The sequence below is a fragment of the Melanostigma gelatinosum genome (assembly GCF_949748355.1).
Source record: "Melanostigma gelatinosum genome assembly, chromosome: 22".
NCBI lineage: Eukaryota > Metazoa > Chordata > Actinopteri > Perciformes > Zoarcidae > Melanostigma > Melanostigma gelatinosum.
The window spans coordinates 7,479,614-7,495,924 of record NC_136655.1 but is presented as its reverse complement, the minus strand read 5'-3'; the positions used below and the strand labels follow the sequence as shown (position 1 = coordinate 7,495,924).

At 41.3% G+C, this 16,311-nt stretch overlaps 1 protein-coding gene across 1 annotated transcript in view; it reads left to right on the top strand.

Moving 5' to 3' along the window:
* The window catches only part of cacna1c (calcium channel, voltage-dependent, L type, alpha 1C subunit), a gene marked incomplete at its 5' end in the record, with an annotated part of 157,274 nt that overhangs the window by 121,126 nt on the left and 19,837 nt on the right, over positions 1-16,311 (top strand). The window contains 21 exons of the mRNA XM_079294870.1: positions 1,466-1,626; positions 1,723-1,796; positions 1,914-2,065; positions 2,365-2,566; positions 2,656-2,776; positions 3,174-3,288; positions 3,941-4,088; positions 4,233-4,302; positions 4,468-4,600; positions 4,783-4,912; positions 5,905-5,964; positions 6,320-6,426; positions 9,273-9,360; positions 9,459-9,566; positions 9,664-9,716; positions 9,815-9,961; positions 10,177-10,378; positions 10,985-11,143; positions 11,267-11,377; positions 13,883-13,966; positions 14,834-14,917. Coding sequence (XP_079150996.1) covers positions 1,466-1,626; positions 1,723-1,796; positions 1,914-2,065; positions 2,365-2,566; positions 2,656-2,776; positions 3,174-3,288; positions 3,941-4,088; positions 4,233-4,302; positions 4,468-4,600; positions 4,783-4,912; positions 5,905-5,964; positions 6,320-6,426; positions 9,273-9,360; positions 9,459-9,566; positions 9,664-9,716; positions 9,815-9,961; positions 10,177-10,378; positions 10,985-11,143; positions 11,267-11,377; positions 13,883-13,966; positions 14,834-14,917 — 2,509 coding nt within the window. The remainder of the gene's footprint in view (positions 1-1,465; positions 1,627-1,722; positions 1,797-1,913; positions 2,066-2,364; positions 2,567-2,655; positions 2,777-3,173; positions 3,289-3,940; positions 4,089-4,232; positions 4,303-4,467; positions 4,601-4,782; positions 4,913-5,904; positions 5,965-6,319; positions 6,427-9,272; positions 9,361-9,458; positions 9,567-9,663; positions 9,717-9,814; positions 9,962-10,176; positions 10,379-10,984; positions 11,144-11,266; positions 11,378-13,882; positions 13,967-14,833; positions 14,918-16,311) is intronic.

Genomic DNA, 16,311 nt, shown 5'->3' with positions numbered 1-16,311 from the left:
AATGTGCTTCTTCTAGTCTTTGGGCTGGGTCAGGCCAGAGCACTTCGTCGACATCACCTTCAACCACCTGTTTGCTCTCTAAACTGGCTAATATTGGTTGTGTCACATCATTTGATATAAGTGAAATCCATTTTGAGTGATTGTGTTTAATCAATGACATGTGTTCTCTATTTGTATTTGATTGTTGCCACTTGTGTTTACCAGTATGGATGACATGTGCATTAGAGTGCAGAATGTGTTTTGTGACTGAGAATGTGTTTCGAGTTTTGCTGAAAAGTCGAAGTGAGATCTGCAAATTGTGTTTTACCATGTGAAATAGTTTAAGGTATTGATAACAGACTGCACAATTAGCTAAATGAGTTCAGGCAACTGAGAACTTTGTTCAGCCAATGGGTTTTAGTGTTTTAGCAATTGAGAAAAACTGTAAAGGAAATTGGGTCATTTTCTAAAAAATGAATGAGGTCTATTTATTCCTATCAGGGACAGTTGTTGTACATGTTAATATGAAAAGATGACTGTAACACGGGTTGTCATAGACATTAGAAATGTCTTGTTCTGTAAGAATGCATGTCCGCTTGTGTTGTGAGTTGTGTCTCATGTAACATTCAGTGTGTGCATCCCACACAGAGAGAGACAGATGATTGATTTGGGCAGTTCTGGTCTGGATTCATTTAGTTGTTGTGAATAAAAGCCGATTGGTCTGATAGATTTCCTGATAGATTTTCTTGTAATTACACGCTACTGTTTGCCTCTGTGCAAGTACAGCACAAGTGTCTGGAGGAATTTCAGTTGTGCGATCATCGGTGCATCAGTGTAGGTGAGTGTGTGAGAGGTGTGAAGCTGGCAATTACCAGAAACAGTTTTTTAACAGTAGTGGGCAGGAAAAGTGCAAAAGACCCTGTGTACATAACAACACTGAACAACATCTTGAATTGTCTAAAACGAAAGAAATTGTTTGGTTTTCTGACGCTAAAATGAACCACTTCTTCATTTGAAGCAGGAATTTCCCTTCAAGTGTGAATCACAGTGTGACATATTTCAATTTGTCCCTTCAATCATTTCATAAGAATAAGCGTTCCTTTTTTTTTGCCTCAAATGGTGCATATCTCACTCTGCAACAAAGCTCATCCTGCTGGCTTTTTCTTGGTGTGAAATGTCTTTGAGGATGACTAACTGCTCCACAGCTCAACAAGAGACTACCACCGGCCAAGGGATGATGTCATCACTACTTTGTAGACGGGCTAATTGACTCTTTCTTTTTCTTCTCTCTCATCCGCTGTTTGTTTCTTTTGATCATTCTTTCGTTTTTTTCCCTTCTTTCTTGTCTCATGGGCCTCTCCTCTTTTTTTGCCTCCCTCGTCTGCTTCTCTGCTCTCTTTCCCACGTCCCTCCTTTTTCCCCACCTCTCCTCTCTCCCTTCCCTACTCACCTCCCCATCTCTCAATCTCTGCTTCTTCCTCCTCAGTCGATACTCTCGGAGGTGGAACAGGCTGTGTCGGAGGAAGTGCCGGGCAGGGGTCAAATCGCAGGTTTTCTATTGGCTGGTCATCTTCCTGGTTTTCCTCAACACTCTGACCATCGCCTCGGAACATCACCTGCAGCCTCAGTGGTTAACAGATGTACAAGGTCCGTGACCACACGTTTTATTCTTCCCTTGTTTCCTCTTTCCAACCCCTTTCCTCTTTCCTTTTTTCTCACTCTCCTGTCTTTCCTCCTCCTCAGACATAGCCAACAAGGTGTTACTAGCACTCTTCACTGGTGAGATGCTGTTGAAGATGTACAGTCTGGGTCTGCAGGTCAGTGGCTAAGCATTATTTTTCGTTGCATGGGAAAATATTGTATTGTTTGTCAGTAGAAATGTAAACTCCCGTCTCAAGTATTTGCTACCTTAAATGTCTCCAAACTCTCCACAGGCGTACTTTGTTTCGCTCTTCAATCGCTTCGACAGCTTCGTAGTGTGTGGAGGAATTCTTGAGACCATTCTGGTGGAAACCAAGGTCATGTCTCCTCTCGGCATCTCTGTGTTGCGCTGCGTACGCTTGCTGAGAATCTTCAAAATAACCAGGTTGGTTTAGACGTTTGGAATATCGACCATTATTGAGTACCCCGTTGCCCTTCCACACACACATACATTAACATTTGAAAGTCGGCCTCTTGCTGCACTGGACACCAAAACACATTTGCAACTATTGTGTTGCCAAATGTCCTCGGGATGCTCATAAGAAAGGAAACAAATAAAATGTCAAACATATTCAAGTATGTAGTGTGTTTGTGACGGATAAATGTTTAGTTGTCTTCTTTTACAGCCGTATGTACTTCTGTTTGTGTGCATGCACACATGTTAACCGGATGTCTCTCCCACAGATACTGGAACTCCCTGTCCAACCTGGTGGCCTCCCTTCTAAACTCTGTTCGCTCCATTGCTTCCCTGCTGCTCCTGCTCTTCCTCTTCATCATCATCTTCTCCCTGCTCGGCATGCAGCTGTTTGGGGGGAAATTCAACTTCGACGAGACCAGACGCAGCACCTTTGACAACTTTCCCCAGTCTCTGCTCACCGTGTTTCAGGTAACGACACTGCAAATGTTTCTGGTCTGCATCTTGTGTTTCTGTGTTGTTTTTTTTCTTCCATCTGGGTCTGTCTTCTTTCTCCACAGATCCTAACGGGAGAGGACTGGAACTCTGTGATGTACGATGGCATCATGGCGTACGGTGGACCGTCCTTCCCCGGCATGCTGGTCTGCATCTACTTCATCATCCTCTTCATCTGCGGAAACTGTATCCTGCCTCAACTGAGCCCAACATAAAGTAGCTACATAACAGCCTATATGAAGTGGATCTGAAGAGAGGTGGAGGGGGGGGGGGGGGATGAGTGATGACAAGAACCAAAAAAATCAAAAGTCTGGAGCTTGTTTTCTGATTCTGTTAAATTGCATCCTATCAACCACATAACATTGGGTCTGGTTGTGATTTTAATTAAATCTTACCCCTATTTAGGATGTGGAAGCAGGAGGGAAGGGTCTGTTTTGCATGATATCACTCATGAAGCCCTCACTTAGTATCTCTACTCAAGCAGTTCAGTGTCTTTCAGATGCAGAAAGATTACTAATTATCCACCAACCACACACATGATCTGGTGGGTCAGCAACATCCTTAGCTTCAACCCTCTGAACAGATATCTTACTGAATGTCTTCTTGGCCATTGCCGTCGACAATCTGGCAGACGCCGAGAGCCTGACATCCGCCCAGAAAGAGGAGGAAGAGGAGAAGGAGAGGAAAAAACTTGCCAGGTAAAGCAGAAAGAGGAAGAAAGACAGGTAGACAGTTAGCTGACGATTAGTCTGACAAACACCAGAAACAAATGGTTGGATGAGAGCGAGGGAGTGAGAGAGTTCTCCCAACCTCAAGGCAATTATGCCGAGAGACATTTAAGGATGCGGATACTGGCGGCTCGAACTCTAAGTACTAAAAATGCTTAACAATTAGAATATGAACATATTATTATGTTTTAGAGACAGGCTGACATTTGTCTGCTTTGCTTTTTTGTCGAAACCAATTTTATTGGGTAATTTTAGCGCCTCATTCAGTACAAAAGGTAATTTGTCAGCAATGGTAATGTGAGATTTTAGAGCAGCGGAGGATGATCGTGTCCCCCTCAGTGGCACGCATCATTAAATGTCTCCTCTTTGGTTGCAGCCTGTATTGATCTGCTAAAAAAAAGTGTGATGGAAAACAACCACTTGAGTGCGCACTCTGTGTTTGACTGTGATTATAACAGCACTGTGATTGAAATACTGCCCATCATTGAAAATCGAAGTGTTTATTTATTTCGTTAATTTAGATGTGATTCGATACACATCCGCGGGTTAACACGGGGCTAACATTGCTCGGGTTAAGAGAAGGGGAACGATGCTGATCTTCTTTTCCTCCCTCGTTCTCCAGGCTGGCCTGTCCAGAGAAACGTCATGCCAACGAGAAGCCGCCTCTGGAGGAGGAGAAGAAGAAGGAGAAGAAGAAGAAGAAGAAGAAGAAGGAGAAGATAGAGCTGAAGTCCATCACGTCTGATGGAGAGACAAACACTGCTACTAAGGTACACACACACACACACACACACACCTCAAGAAAGACCAAAGTATTAACAGACCTCAAAAAGCACAAGCAAGTGTGTGTGTGTGTGTGTTGCCAGAGAAATGAATGAGTTGGTAAATAACTACAGTGCTCTCTGTCTCTGCAGATTACCATGGATGACTACTGTGGAGATGAGAGTGAAGAGAAGAACCCGTACCCTGCCAATGATTACATAGGTAACCCACAAACCAGAGCTTAATATCAGTCTCCACAGGTTGCAGATGTTCCTTTGTGTGACTTTCTGCTAAGGCACATATACTTTAAGCCAAGCTCCACTTATTGTCGGCATTTAATGTCCTCCTATTTACTTTAACTGTTCACTTTTTCCTCCCTCTCATCAGGAGACGATGACGACGAAGAGCCAGAGATGCCAGTGGGCCCGAGGCCGAGGCCGCTCTCCGACGTTCAGCTGAAGGAGAAGGCCATTCCCATGCCCGAGGCTCGCGCTTTCTTCGTCTTCAGTCACACCAACAAGTAAGAGGACACTTATGCCTGACCTTCATTTCTTCCCCCCTCTCTTCTGTTTTTATCTAATCTGTATGTCTCTCCCCGTATTTTTCCATCCTATTTGTTCCCTTCTCTATCTCATCCTATAAATTGTCCTATTATTATCGTAACAAGTGACTCAAATGTGTTTTTCTCACTTTGTTTTTTAGATTCAGGGTTCTTTGCCATAAGATCGTCAACCACAACATCTTCACCAACCTCATCCTCTTCTTCATCCTGCTCAGCAGCATCAGTCTGGCAGCAGAGGACCCGGTCAAGAACGACTCCTTCAGAAACCAGGTAACACACACACTATAAGAAAAACCTGTATTCAATTCTTACTACAGCATAAACACATATTAGGCCGACTACACATGAAGGCTCAGACAGAGGCAAACATCGTAGTCATCATTAGTTGCCCACACACATTCATTCTGTACTAAAGGGATTATCGCCGACAGCAACATATAGAGGAAGCAAAGCTTATTGTGACTGGTCTGTTACACTTAATGAGATTTCTTCCAGAGTACTGTAACCAAGATTAACTTCATGTTAAGAAGATGTGAAACGCCTGTTAAGCTTTGTCTTGTCAATTGAACTCTTTTTTTTTTTTTTTTTAATTGAGCCAGGCTGTCAACTTAACATTAACACATGCAGCCAAGAAATATGGTGAAACATGTTTTATTTTTTACTGTCCCCTATTTAACCAAGACTGTATACATTGTATTAATAAGAAGTGGCATATATGGATTTGCATACAGCAGCTGAGACTGTGTACTCTGCCTTAGGACAAACTGTTAAATGTCAAAACATGTACTATTTGTATCCATGGAGACAATGTCCTCACTGTAGGTACAGAGCATCACCATATTGCTTATGTATTGATGTTGTTTAGTGTTTATGGGGGTAATTTGTGAGCTCAAGTCTGATGTAAAGACTGAGCTCTGTGTGTGCTGAATGTGTGTTTGTGTATTTTTTATTCTCTCAGTGAGCAAGATCCCCCTAGGGGCTAATACAGATCTGCTTTATTGTATATTCCTTGGCTATGGAATAGGCGTCTGGATATTAGTCTACCTCAATGGAAGTTAGTCTGAAACCTTAATGAAATTATACATCCTGTTTTTCAGATGCCGCTCTGTTTTCAAAGTCTATTTTAGTCCAATCGCAATTCATTGTCCTTGGACCTGAACCTCAGCGTTATTATGTTATTATGATATTGTGTAGTGTACATTAGTCATCATGGAAATGCTATCCCTAAACTAAAACCAATGATTCCCTTTGTTGCTTTTTAGATCCTGGGCTATGCAGACCATGTCTTTACTGGACTCTTCACCATAGAGATCATTCTTAAGGTAGTATTTAGTGTTTGTGATGTATGATCAGGGGTCCTTATTATCTGTAAGTGCTACAGTATTCATTTGAATTACTTTCATGAGGTCCCAAACATATTTTTACACAGCTTCCACGTGTATGATGGCAATAGATAGTCACTCAAATAACTTCAAGTATGTGTCCTTGGTAGTAAACCCTCCTTTAAAACAAGTTAAAACAATGACCACCTACTCTCAGATAATATTAAATCCCTGCTCAGTGTTAAAGATAAGGCAGTCGGTATCACTATGCATCATATGTGCTCCCCATGTTCACTACTAACCTGTGGTTTAGCCTCTTTAGTTGACTCTAAATCATGAACTTTGACCCCTACAGATGACAGCCTATGGGGCCTTCGTCCATAAAGGTTCATTCTGTAGAAACTATTTCAATATTTTGGACCTGGTGGTTGTCAGTGTGTCTCTCATCTCCTCTGGAATACAGTGAGTGCAATTTAATGTTTGCTCATGCATGTTTTATACTGTTGACCCATTTCAATCATTCGCTGCTTCGGCATATTTCAATCAAAATTGTGTGCACTCATACAACCAACAGTTATTTGGCAGCAATTCCAAGCGACTTCACCAGTGAAGCTTACAATATCGTCAAACGTACATTTGTGTTATTACACGTTAAAGGACCGGACTGGGCTGCCAGATAATGACAAGTGCATGAGACACAAGTCCAGTCCAAGTCGTAAAGTGAAGAAAAACTATTTTGTTAATGTAAATTGCTCTCTGTTCTCAAACTATTTTACACTTCATTACTCCAATCCCCTTTTTCTCTTTGTGGTGTTTATTAATGTTCACTGCTTCTCGTAGCAATTAACTCCTTGAAATGCTGTGATATTTCTGATGTTTAATATGCTATGCTACACTCTCTGTCTCTAATGCTTAATAGACTAGACTTCTCGACGTAAGTCCATATTAGTCCGCATTAATAACCCCCTTAACAAACCTTCACCTTAACTGTGTAAAGCTGTCACTCTTTTGATTTGGTGTTTCTATGGCCTTGGAGAGTTTTAGTCGAAGCCTTCTTCGGAGCAAGGGAAACAAACACAAGGCTGTAATCTCTGATGTTAAGAGCAGGCGAAGGTTTAATGGGATTATACTGTAATGATAATAAATGGGTGATTTGCTGTTACGAACACATGGTAGGCTTTTGTACCAAAAATATCTCGATACAGGCGTCAGCATAATTGCTTTTGATGCAGAGATTGGTTTTTTTTCTGGGGGGGGGGGGGGGGGTGGTTCCCCTGTGTCCTCTAATGTTATAGTCACCCGTCACATCTAGTGCAAGTTAATATGCTTGGTGATCTACTCTTTGACATATTTGTATGTCTCAGTTGTCATGTTTCTGGATAAGCTGCACTCTCCTGGGCAATAGAAACGGCACCTTAATGCTGAAGCTCAGTGGTTTTTCCTGTTAAAAGTAGTAAGTGTGTGGGATTCGTCTTGAAAACATTACAGTCAAATGAATTGTGATGTTGCTGCATTTAGTAGTGTCTACAAACAGATTATTTATTTTTTTACTCCAGTCTCCGTATTTACTGTACATTTTCCTTCAGTACTGTGACTACCGAATATCTCTCCGGAGATATACTTTAGATGTATACCTCTCTTGCCATGTTCCCATTCATGTATCTGTGCACGTTGAAGTAAAGCAAAACTTCAAAAAGATGTTAGTCATTTAATATGCAAATGAGCAGTTGCAAAACAAATAACAACATTCCGTTGAAGGTCAGATGTCTAAGCTGTCATCCTGTGTAGTCTCATGATATTGTGTGTTGACAGCATGAAATAGGGCTAACATTGTTTCACATAGAAGAACGATGGCAGTGTGGCTGATTTTATACTATAACCTCTTATCTCTGGACGTCATTTTTTCCCTTTTTTTTCAAACGATTTAGAATCCAATAGTGTGTAACAGGTTAATCTTTCCCTTCAACCCAGTTAACTGAAGCACAACTTTTGTATTTTTTGCTACATTTAAAAAAAGTTTCAAATTCACTTCACATTTGTCTGGACTGCATCACGATAAGATATCTTCACAGCTGGTTTGACCGATATGTTGCTGATGAAATCCCACTCCACCTGAACTACCTTTAACTGCCCTTCAACTTTACCTTCCTGTGTAAAATGTTGCACAACGGGTCTTTCCTTACTTTCTGTTTAAAAGTCAACACAGAGTAATGTCACTCCCTTTAAATCACTCCTTTAACCGTCGAAAAAAGTCACTCCCTTAAAAGGATACGTTGACATTTTGAATACACTTTTTTTTACCCTCTGCCTTTGTGACACCGTAGGAAAAAGTTTTTGTATTTGTTCTTCAGTTAACTGAATGACTGGCTTATTAGCTTTGCACACTGAAATCAGAGGTAAAATACAATGGCAAGCTCGAATTGTATCACGTTTGACAGCCGTTAACGTCACACAGCAACAATACACTTGGGAGGCCTAGTTCAGATTACCAAAGGACCAATGTTCAAGCTTTTTCCAAACATGTATTGTAAAATTCAAAATGTCAAGGTATTCCTTTGGTTAGTATGTTAAAACCTTTTCCTTTGAACCGTGTTCTTTAAAAGGTCACACGCTGTTTGATCTTTGGCTTAAACTGACACTCTCTTACAGCACAATGACTCTCTGTTTGCCTGTCTGTGTTTTTGTGTTGGTCTACCTGTGTTGTACTTGTATGTGTTTGTCCATGAAGCACATGTATTTGTGTGTATTTTATTACATAAACCCTTTTAGAGTAGTTTTTAGTACTATTGTAGACTAATTATACAAAAATGATGATGAATGGCCCCTTGTGACACGGTGCATATCCTGATTTTGAGAGATAATTAGTACTCTTAACATTGTCAGAGGAGGTGCAACAAGTATAGTATGTGATCATTACTTCAGTAATAATTATTTACCAAACCAGATTGTAATCCAATTATTTAACCGCCTGAATTTAGCCAATAAACATTGACTTCTTGAGATGAATGTGCACGTCTGCCAATCTCCTGTTAAACATCTGTCCATATTATACAGCATAGTGGTGAGGGTAGTTTCTGTCGCTTTATACTTTTTGTTGAGTGTCATGTGATTTTGCCTCAGTTGTTCAATTTAATTTACTTCTCTTTTGTCTGTTTCGATCTTTACAGTTAGCTTTTTTAAACACATGCTACAGTTTGTGTGAACAAACTGCTGTTCATTATGTGTGAGTTGTCTCAACCTTGCAAATGTGTCTGAATAGTAAAATGTGTGTTTGACTGGTCAGTAGTTTAATTCCATGTGTGTTTCAGGTCCAGTGCAATTAATGTGGTGAAGATCCTGAGAGTTCTGCGAGTGCTCAGACCACTGAGGGCCATCAACAGAGCCAAAGGACTGAAGGTTAGAGCACGTACACGTCTAAAGACACGCAACACATAACACATACATATTCTCTCCACACCCTAACACTCACTATCGTTTTTGGGGCGTTTTTCCAGCATGTAGTGCAGTGCGTCTTCGTGGCCATCCGGACCATCGGCAACATTGTCATCGTCACCACGTTGCTCCAGTTCATGTTCGCGTGCATCGGAGTACAGCTCTTTAAGGTAAGAGGAAAGGAGGGAAACGTCTTCAGTGATAGTGTCGTAATCATGTTTTTTTTTTATCAACGCTGAGTTGTACATTTCTATGTTTCTCCATCAGGGCAAGTTCTTCTTTTGTACCGACACCTCGAAACAAACTCATGCAGGCTGCAGGTAAGAGATCCCTCCTGCAAGCAAGCTCGTTGAACTCTCTCTGACAGCACAACTACTGGATAAAACGTGAATACATACATGTGTACTTGTATTTACAGGGGTTCCTACATTATGTATAAGGATGGTGATGTGGGGAAGCCTCAAAGAGCCCAGAGAGTGTGGGAGAACAGTGACTTTAACTTTGACGATGTCCTGCAAGGCATGATGGCTCTGTTTGCGGTGTCTACCTTCGAGGGCTGGCCAGGGTGCGTGTCTACATACAAACACAAGTTCTTTTGATCTGCGTACTGTATGTACACTGTGTGCTTGCTTTTTCGTCCTGGTATCCTCCCCTATACTCTGCGAATTAAATCTTTTTACTGGATTAACTGAGGGTTAAGTGCCTTTCCTCTCCCCCTCTTTCTGTCCTAAAATCTCCACCTTCCTCTCCGTCAATGAATCCGTCCCTGCCCTCCCTCAGGTTACTGTACCGGGCCATAGACTCTCACGCTGAGGACGTCGGGCCCGTCTACAACTACCGCGTGGTCATCTCCATCTTCTTCATCATCTACATCATCATCATCGCCTTCTTCATGATGAACATCTTCGTCGGTTTCGTCATCGTCACCTTCCAGGAGCAAGGAGAGCAGGAATATAAGAACTGTGAGCTGGACAAGAATCAGGTAGTGTTTGTTTCATATCAACTATTACTGGATTTGTGCGCACTGTTGTGTGCGTATAACTGCAGTTTGTATGCCTTTGTTTAGCAGTAAGACAGACATGAAGCACAAGGTTTCATGTTGAAGTAGAGGGAGAGGGAGTGCTGTTCCGACTGAAGTGGGAAAGTCATTTTGTCATTCAGGAGGCACAAGGGAGTGGGAATGGAGGCCAGGCAGTGGGGGTGAGACATGGGAGAATCTGGAGAGGCTGAACAAGAGTTTTAGGGGCTGAACTACTTGAGGAGTGCAGTCAGGAGGGAGCTGCAGCTGCAGCAGTTCAGACAGAAGATGAGACTAACGCTTAAAGCAAGAGCCCAGCGAAGTCCCCGCAGCTGCGTTTTCTGTGATGATCCGTGTCCCTGCAAGAACAAGGAAATGCACAGAGAGGATGGAAGAGTAGTCTGGGCTGGAAAACGCTGTTTTTAGACTGCCAAAAGACACAGCTACAAGCTTTCCCTCCACGGTGGTCTGAGTACAGAGTGAGGAGGAGTTGGGGAGCTACATAACCAGATACAAGCTGAAGGCAGATGTGTGTTTGAGCATGCTCACGTGTTTGTGTGTGTGTCACAGCGTCAGTGTGTGGAGTACGCTTTGAAGGCACGGCCGTTGCGTCGCTACATCCCCAAGAACCCTTACCAGTACAAGGTGTGGTATGTGGTTAACTCCACCTACTTTGAGTACCTGATGTTCACACTCATCCTTCTCAACACCATCTGTCTGGCCATGCAGGTGGGTCTCACACGTACACGCTCACAGAATGCAAGTACGCTCTCTTAAAATGGGGTAGATATTACTCCCATAAAGCCCCCTTCCTTTGTTGGACAATAATGAGTTGTTTATGTGTCTTTGCAGCATCATGGACAGACCAAAAATTTCAATGATGCCATGAACATACTCAACATGCTCTTCACTGGACTCTTCACTGTGGAAATGATCCTTAAACTGATCGCCTTCAAACCCAGGGTAGGTCCACTTCTCCAGCTGCCGAATAGAATAACAGTAGAGTAGAGCAGCATAGCAAATATTTGATCGAAAAGGTTTAATCGACTTACTATTACTAATAACTTACAACCAATGAATATAATAGAATAGTCAAATACTGTACGTTTAAGGCATTGACTCACATGTAATGCAAATAACTGCTCCCTGATGTTGAACTGCATATTCCTAATCCCTATTTAATTTCCTCCAGATGATAATTGCCATATTGCGGATCTAAAACGTGATTAGTGGACGGCATCGTGTGGTTTTTAATCTCACTGCTCCCTTGTTACCCTGCTGTTGTTGTTGTGTAGCTGTCTGGGTTTATTGGTCCAATCTGAGCACTTCCTGGTGCATCAGGAGGTATTTAAACAGTAACAGATGGGAATGCCTCCCCCTATTACAGCAGGGTCATTGGAAAATACTTTGACATTATATTTTTGACTCTATTGTTGCACAGTGCAAGTTGTAAATCAAAAGTTGAGTCACTGTGTCACTTTTACACATTATGCTCATTAGAATCAGTACATCGAAACCAAATTCTAAACTATCGATTCAAAATACTCCAGGTTAAAGAAAAAAACGTTATTTTTGAGTGTGAACAAATTCATTTTACTTTTTATTTATTTGTATATGTGGAGTTAAATGCTGTAAGTTGTTTGGTGCAATTAATAAATGGCATCACCAAGTTTTTGGGAGCCAGGGGTTTCTTTTAAACTACTAATTATAACTTAATTATTTAGTTTTTCCAATTAGCTATAAAATCCAAATCATGTTTTACAAAATGTGATGTTGTATAATCATGAAAAATAGTTATTTTGTAATACATTTTGAAAATAATGATCTACTTGGACCATTTAGGCTTGGGAATTGACCTCACGCTGCGCTGCATTATGTTACATATTGTTCCTCAAGTAGGGTTCATTTAAACTGATCAGATTCTTAAAAGCAGTTTTGCAACTTTGTTACTCTTTACAATCTTTACAAAAAAATAGAGAAACTGATACCTCTTTTCCTTCTTTCATGCATTAAGTCGATATAATAAGTTAAAATGCAGCATGTCGACATGTTCCCGAGCCATTTGAACAATGCTAATGAAAACGTTTGTCTTTATTGGCTTGACTTCGGTAAACTCTTCCGGCACACACAGAGGACCAGCTCACTAACACTTTTACTTCCAGGTATTACAGTCGTCAACACACAAGTGGAATCAGCTCCAGTAACGTTTGCTTTACGGAGGGGGAAAAAACATGTGCTAATACCTTCTAACTTTTGTACAGGTTTCACTGTCTCAGCCTTGATCCTCAGGTGTTTTTTTTTTTACTGCGTTTTATAGTTCTGAACATCTGAACACATTGTTGATTTTATTTTGGGGTCCACGTTCCTCTCAACTTTTACAAATAACATGTGTCTAAATAAGTTTGTCAAATGAATTGAATGCTAAGTTCTCTTCATGTTTAACCCTGGTTTGACATTAATATTCTTACACCTCCAAACAACTTAATTTAAACCTCTATAGAGTCTAGAAACCTTTTATGATGATCCCTTCGCTCCTGATGTCAGATGATGAAGCTTAACATTGATACATTTACCTGCAACAATTAGGTGGTATTAGTTTGTACATACATAATTGAAGTTGAACAGTTCTTCTGTTGGTGAACAGCTTTATATACTCAGTGTAAAATGTAGAAGCCTCACATTATCCAGACAGTGATCATTCTAATTCCCCTGCTCCAACTTCCAACTGTCTTCAGACATGCAACAACTAACAGATTGTTGCACAACATTGGAAGTAATGCGGTAACATCATGAGTCTTCCTATCCCACAGTTTCAGAAAGAATCTGAATGTGCTATGGGAAAACAATCAGCCCTGAATCTGAATGTAATTTGCTTCACAGTATATGGAAATGTTTCTGAAAAGGCCAGTTTCCAAATGACCCTTGTTAGACCTTGTCTGCCTCTCCGAATTCAACTCTAATGAAGCTGTGTCTCTACACCAGAGCACAACCAAACCCTTCGCAGCTCCTTTTACAGTACATCAAATACATTCTTTATTTTACCACCCTAAATAATAATACTGTTTTGGCCTAAAGCTATGTGGATGTTTTTGATAAATACTCACTTTGTAGCGCTAATGATGATGAATTGCTTTCAATGAATGAAACAAACAAAGTGAGCTTTCAGTATAATCACTGCCACAGCGTTGCCGACTTAGATAACTTCCATCGAACACGCCACAACAGAGCAGGGAACCCAGCTGCACTTGATGAGCAGATAGTGCAAAGGAAACAAGTTGATTCTGTTCATTCGGATGAAAATGTGTCGGTTCGTCAGCTGATTTTGTTGTTCCGTTTCCTCAGTGTACTGTTCAACCTCATACCACCTTAATAGGTCTGCGAAGTGGCAGCAGATGTTGTTTTCCTTCTAACCTACCTTTCTTACCCTCCTCCTCCTCCTCCTCCTCCTGCTCACCTCATCCTGTGTAGGGGTACTTTAGTGATCCCTGGAATGTGTTTGATTTCCTCATCGTAATTGGCAGCATAATAGACGTCATTCTCAGTGAGATCAACGTAAGTACGATGCCCACTCTCACTCTCCTTGTCGCTCCCTCTTTCTCTCTGTCTTGTGCCCTCTTGCTTCTTCTGAATCTTTCATTTCCTGCCACTCTCCTCTCTCCTTTGTGGCTATTCTGTGTTGTGTTGTCCTGTCTTTTCTCTCCGTCTCTCTTCCCTTTTTCTCTGCCTCTTCTTTTCTCTCCTTCCTTCTTCTCCTTCTCTCCCTCCATCTTTAACTCCAAGATGGCCGCTGCTACTCAGGGGACCCCCTAACCACAAGGGTTCCTGAGCAAGAACAAGCTTCTTCCTGGGTATCTTAAAAAGTAGAGAGAGCAGAGGCCGGGTTTAGCGTTGAACACTAAGGGTTCCTGCCTTGCGTCCTCCTTCCTTATTCCTTACAGTATCTCAGATGTTGTCGGGTTCTTAATTTTTTGTCCACTTCATATCAGACTGTGACATGTCCTCAGGTTTTAACTCCCTCACTAACTGAACTAACTCACTGACCAATCACAAACAGACTTACACATCATCTTTTTTAACTGCAGCAACAGGGGCATTTTTTTGTTGTGATTTTGTTGCAATTTGTTCTGTATGGTTCTTGTTGTTGACATTTTCCTCTCATGGACAAGCATGACCGATCGCCGCTGCTCTTCCTGCTGTCCATCTCTTTTAGACTGCCCCTCCTTTTATTTTTTTGCTGTTGAATTTTGTTGATTCTTTCCCTCTGTCCTCCTACTAAAAAAACTCCAATGCTCATGTATATAATGTTTTTATCTTATTTTTCTCCTCTCTCCTTTAATTTCCGTTGTTTCCATTTTTTTAATGTCTTATGTTCTGTCCCTTTTCTTCTGTTGTTTTTCTGTTCTTTCCACCCCTACGCAGCATTATTTTGTTGATGCATGGAACACATTTGATGCCTTGATAGTTGTGGGTAGCATTGTTGACATAGCGATCACTGAGGTTAACGTAAGTAGTCCAACTCCTTCCCTCCCTTCCTGCCTGCCTGCTCTGCCATTCCCACACACACACACACACACACAAACAGACAGAGTGCCGATACCCATCTCGCATGCTTTCAAATGATTAGGAAACTTCAGCTGCACCGCATTTGAACTTAAGAGATGAAGCAGTCTGGCAGAGAAAACAGCCAGATGTAGTGCAATCAGAACAGAGCGTTTAAACATGTGAAATACTGAACAGTTATGCTTGGAGAACTTTGAGCCTTGACATCTAAATACCTTTTGACGTGGTCAGTTTGATTTAAGATGAATATGTTGGCTGTTGGGTAACTAACATAGTCATCACTCCATTATATTTTGTTAAAATGTAATGTTAACAACAACGGAGGCTGTAAAACGACACGTTTCACAACTTGTTGTCGATGATCTCCCCCGTCCAATTCCTGCGCTTTTATCTTCTCCAGCATTTCGTGTAGGTTTTCTAATATTTGAAACTGCTTCAGATAGGTATTCATGCCTCGGTCTGCTGAGCATCAAAAACTATTGCACTTGCCAATAGAACCTATTGCATTCCCCTCAGCACTTTTTTGGTTTGCTCTCCCATTTATTTGATCTTTTATCATTGCCACAGGGGATAGTGTCCATTCCCCTGGCATGATGGACACTGTATAGCATGGCAGATGTAAAGGTGGCATATCCAGGCCTGGTACTGTATATAATGTTTGCTGAAAAGATCCACATTTCTGGAATGAAGACAGATTTTTTTGAACAATGGTGATTTGACCTTAGGGTCATGAAACGCTCTCAATTCATAAATCACCAGAAAAACTTAAAATTGAAATGAGAAAGATACAAGTTGCAGTTTGTTTGTTTTTGTCTCAACAATAGTAACGTGCAGACATGGGGAGCAATTTGATCCACAAATGGATTTACTCAGGACCCATGAAATTTATGTAAATGTCGGTATGAATTCATTTATTATCGACGTGGAGGCCCGATGGCCAACAGTGGGGTCTGAATAAGAATGAATATCCCAAACACAAGTCAAATGTTGAGTGTCTATCGCATTTACACTTCAGGGATAATTGGTGTTTTACTCATGTGGTCTTCAAAGTGCTCTTTGGCAGGAGAATAGGCTGAGAACCATGCAAACTGCAGAGTGTGCCTGGACACAACTACTTTTAATTTAGCGTTAGAAGAGGCCACGTTTAGCTGTGTGAGCTGATCAGTCCAAAATGTCACATGAAAAAAACATTCTTTATACTTAAAGGGCTTTTTTTTTCCGCGGGAGAGTCTATCAGTCATTTCCATTTGATGCCTCGACTTCTGTCTGCCAAACATCTCAAGCAGCAAAAGGAAAATTCCTCAGGGGACTGAAATTAGCTCTCTGAGAGTCTAACT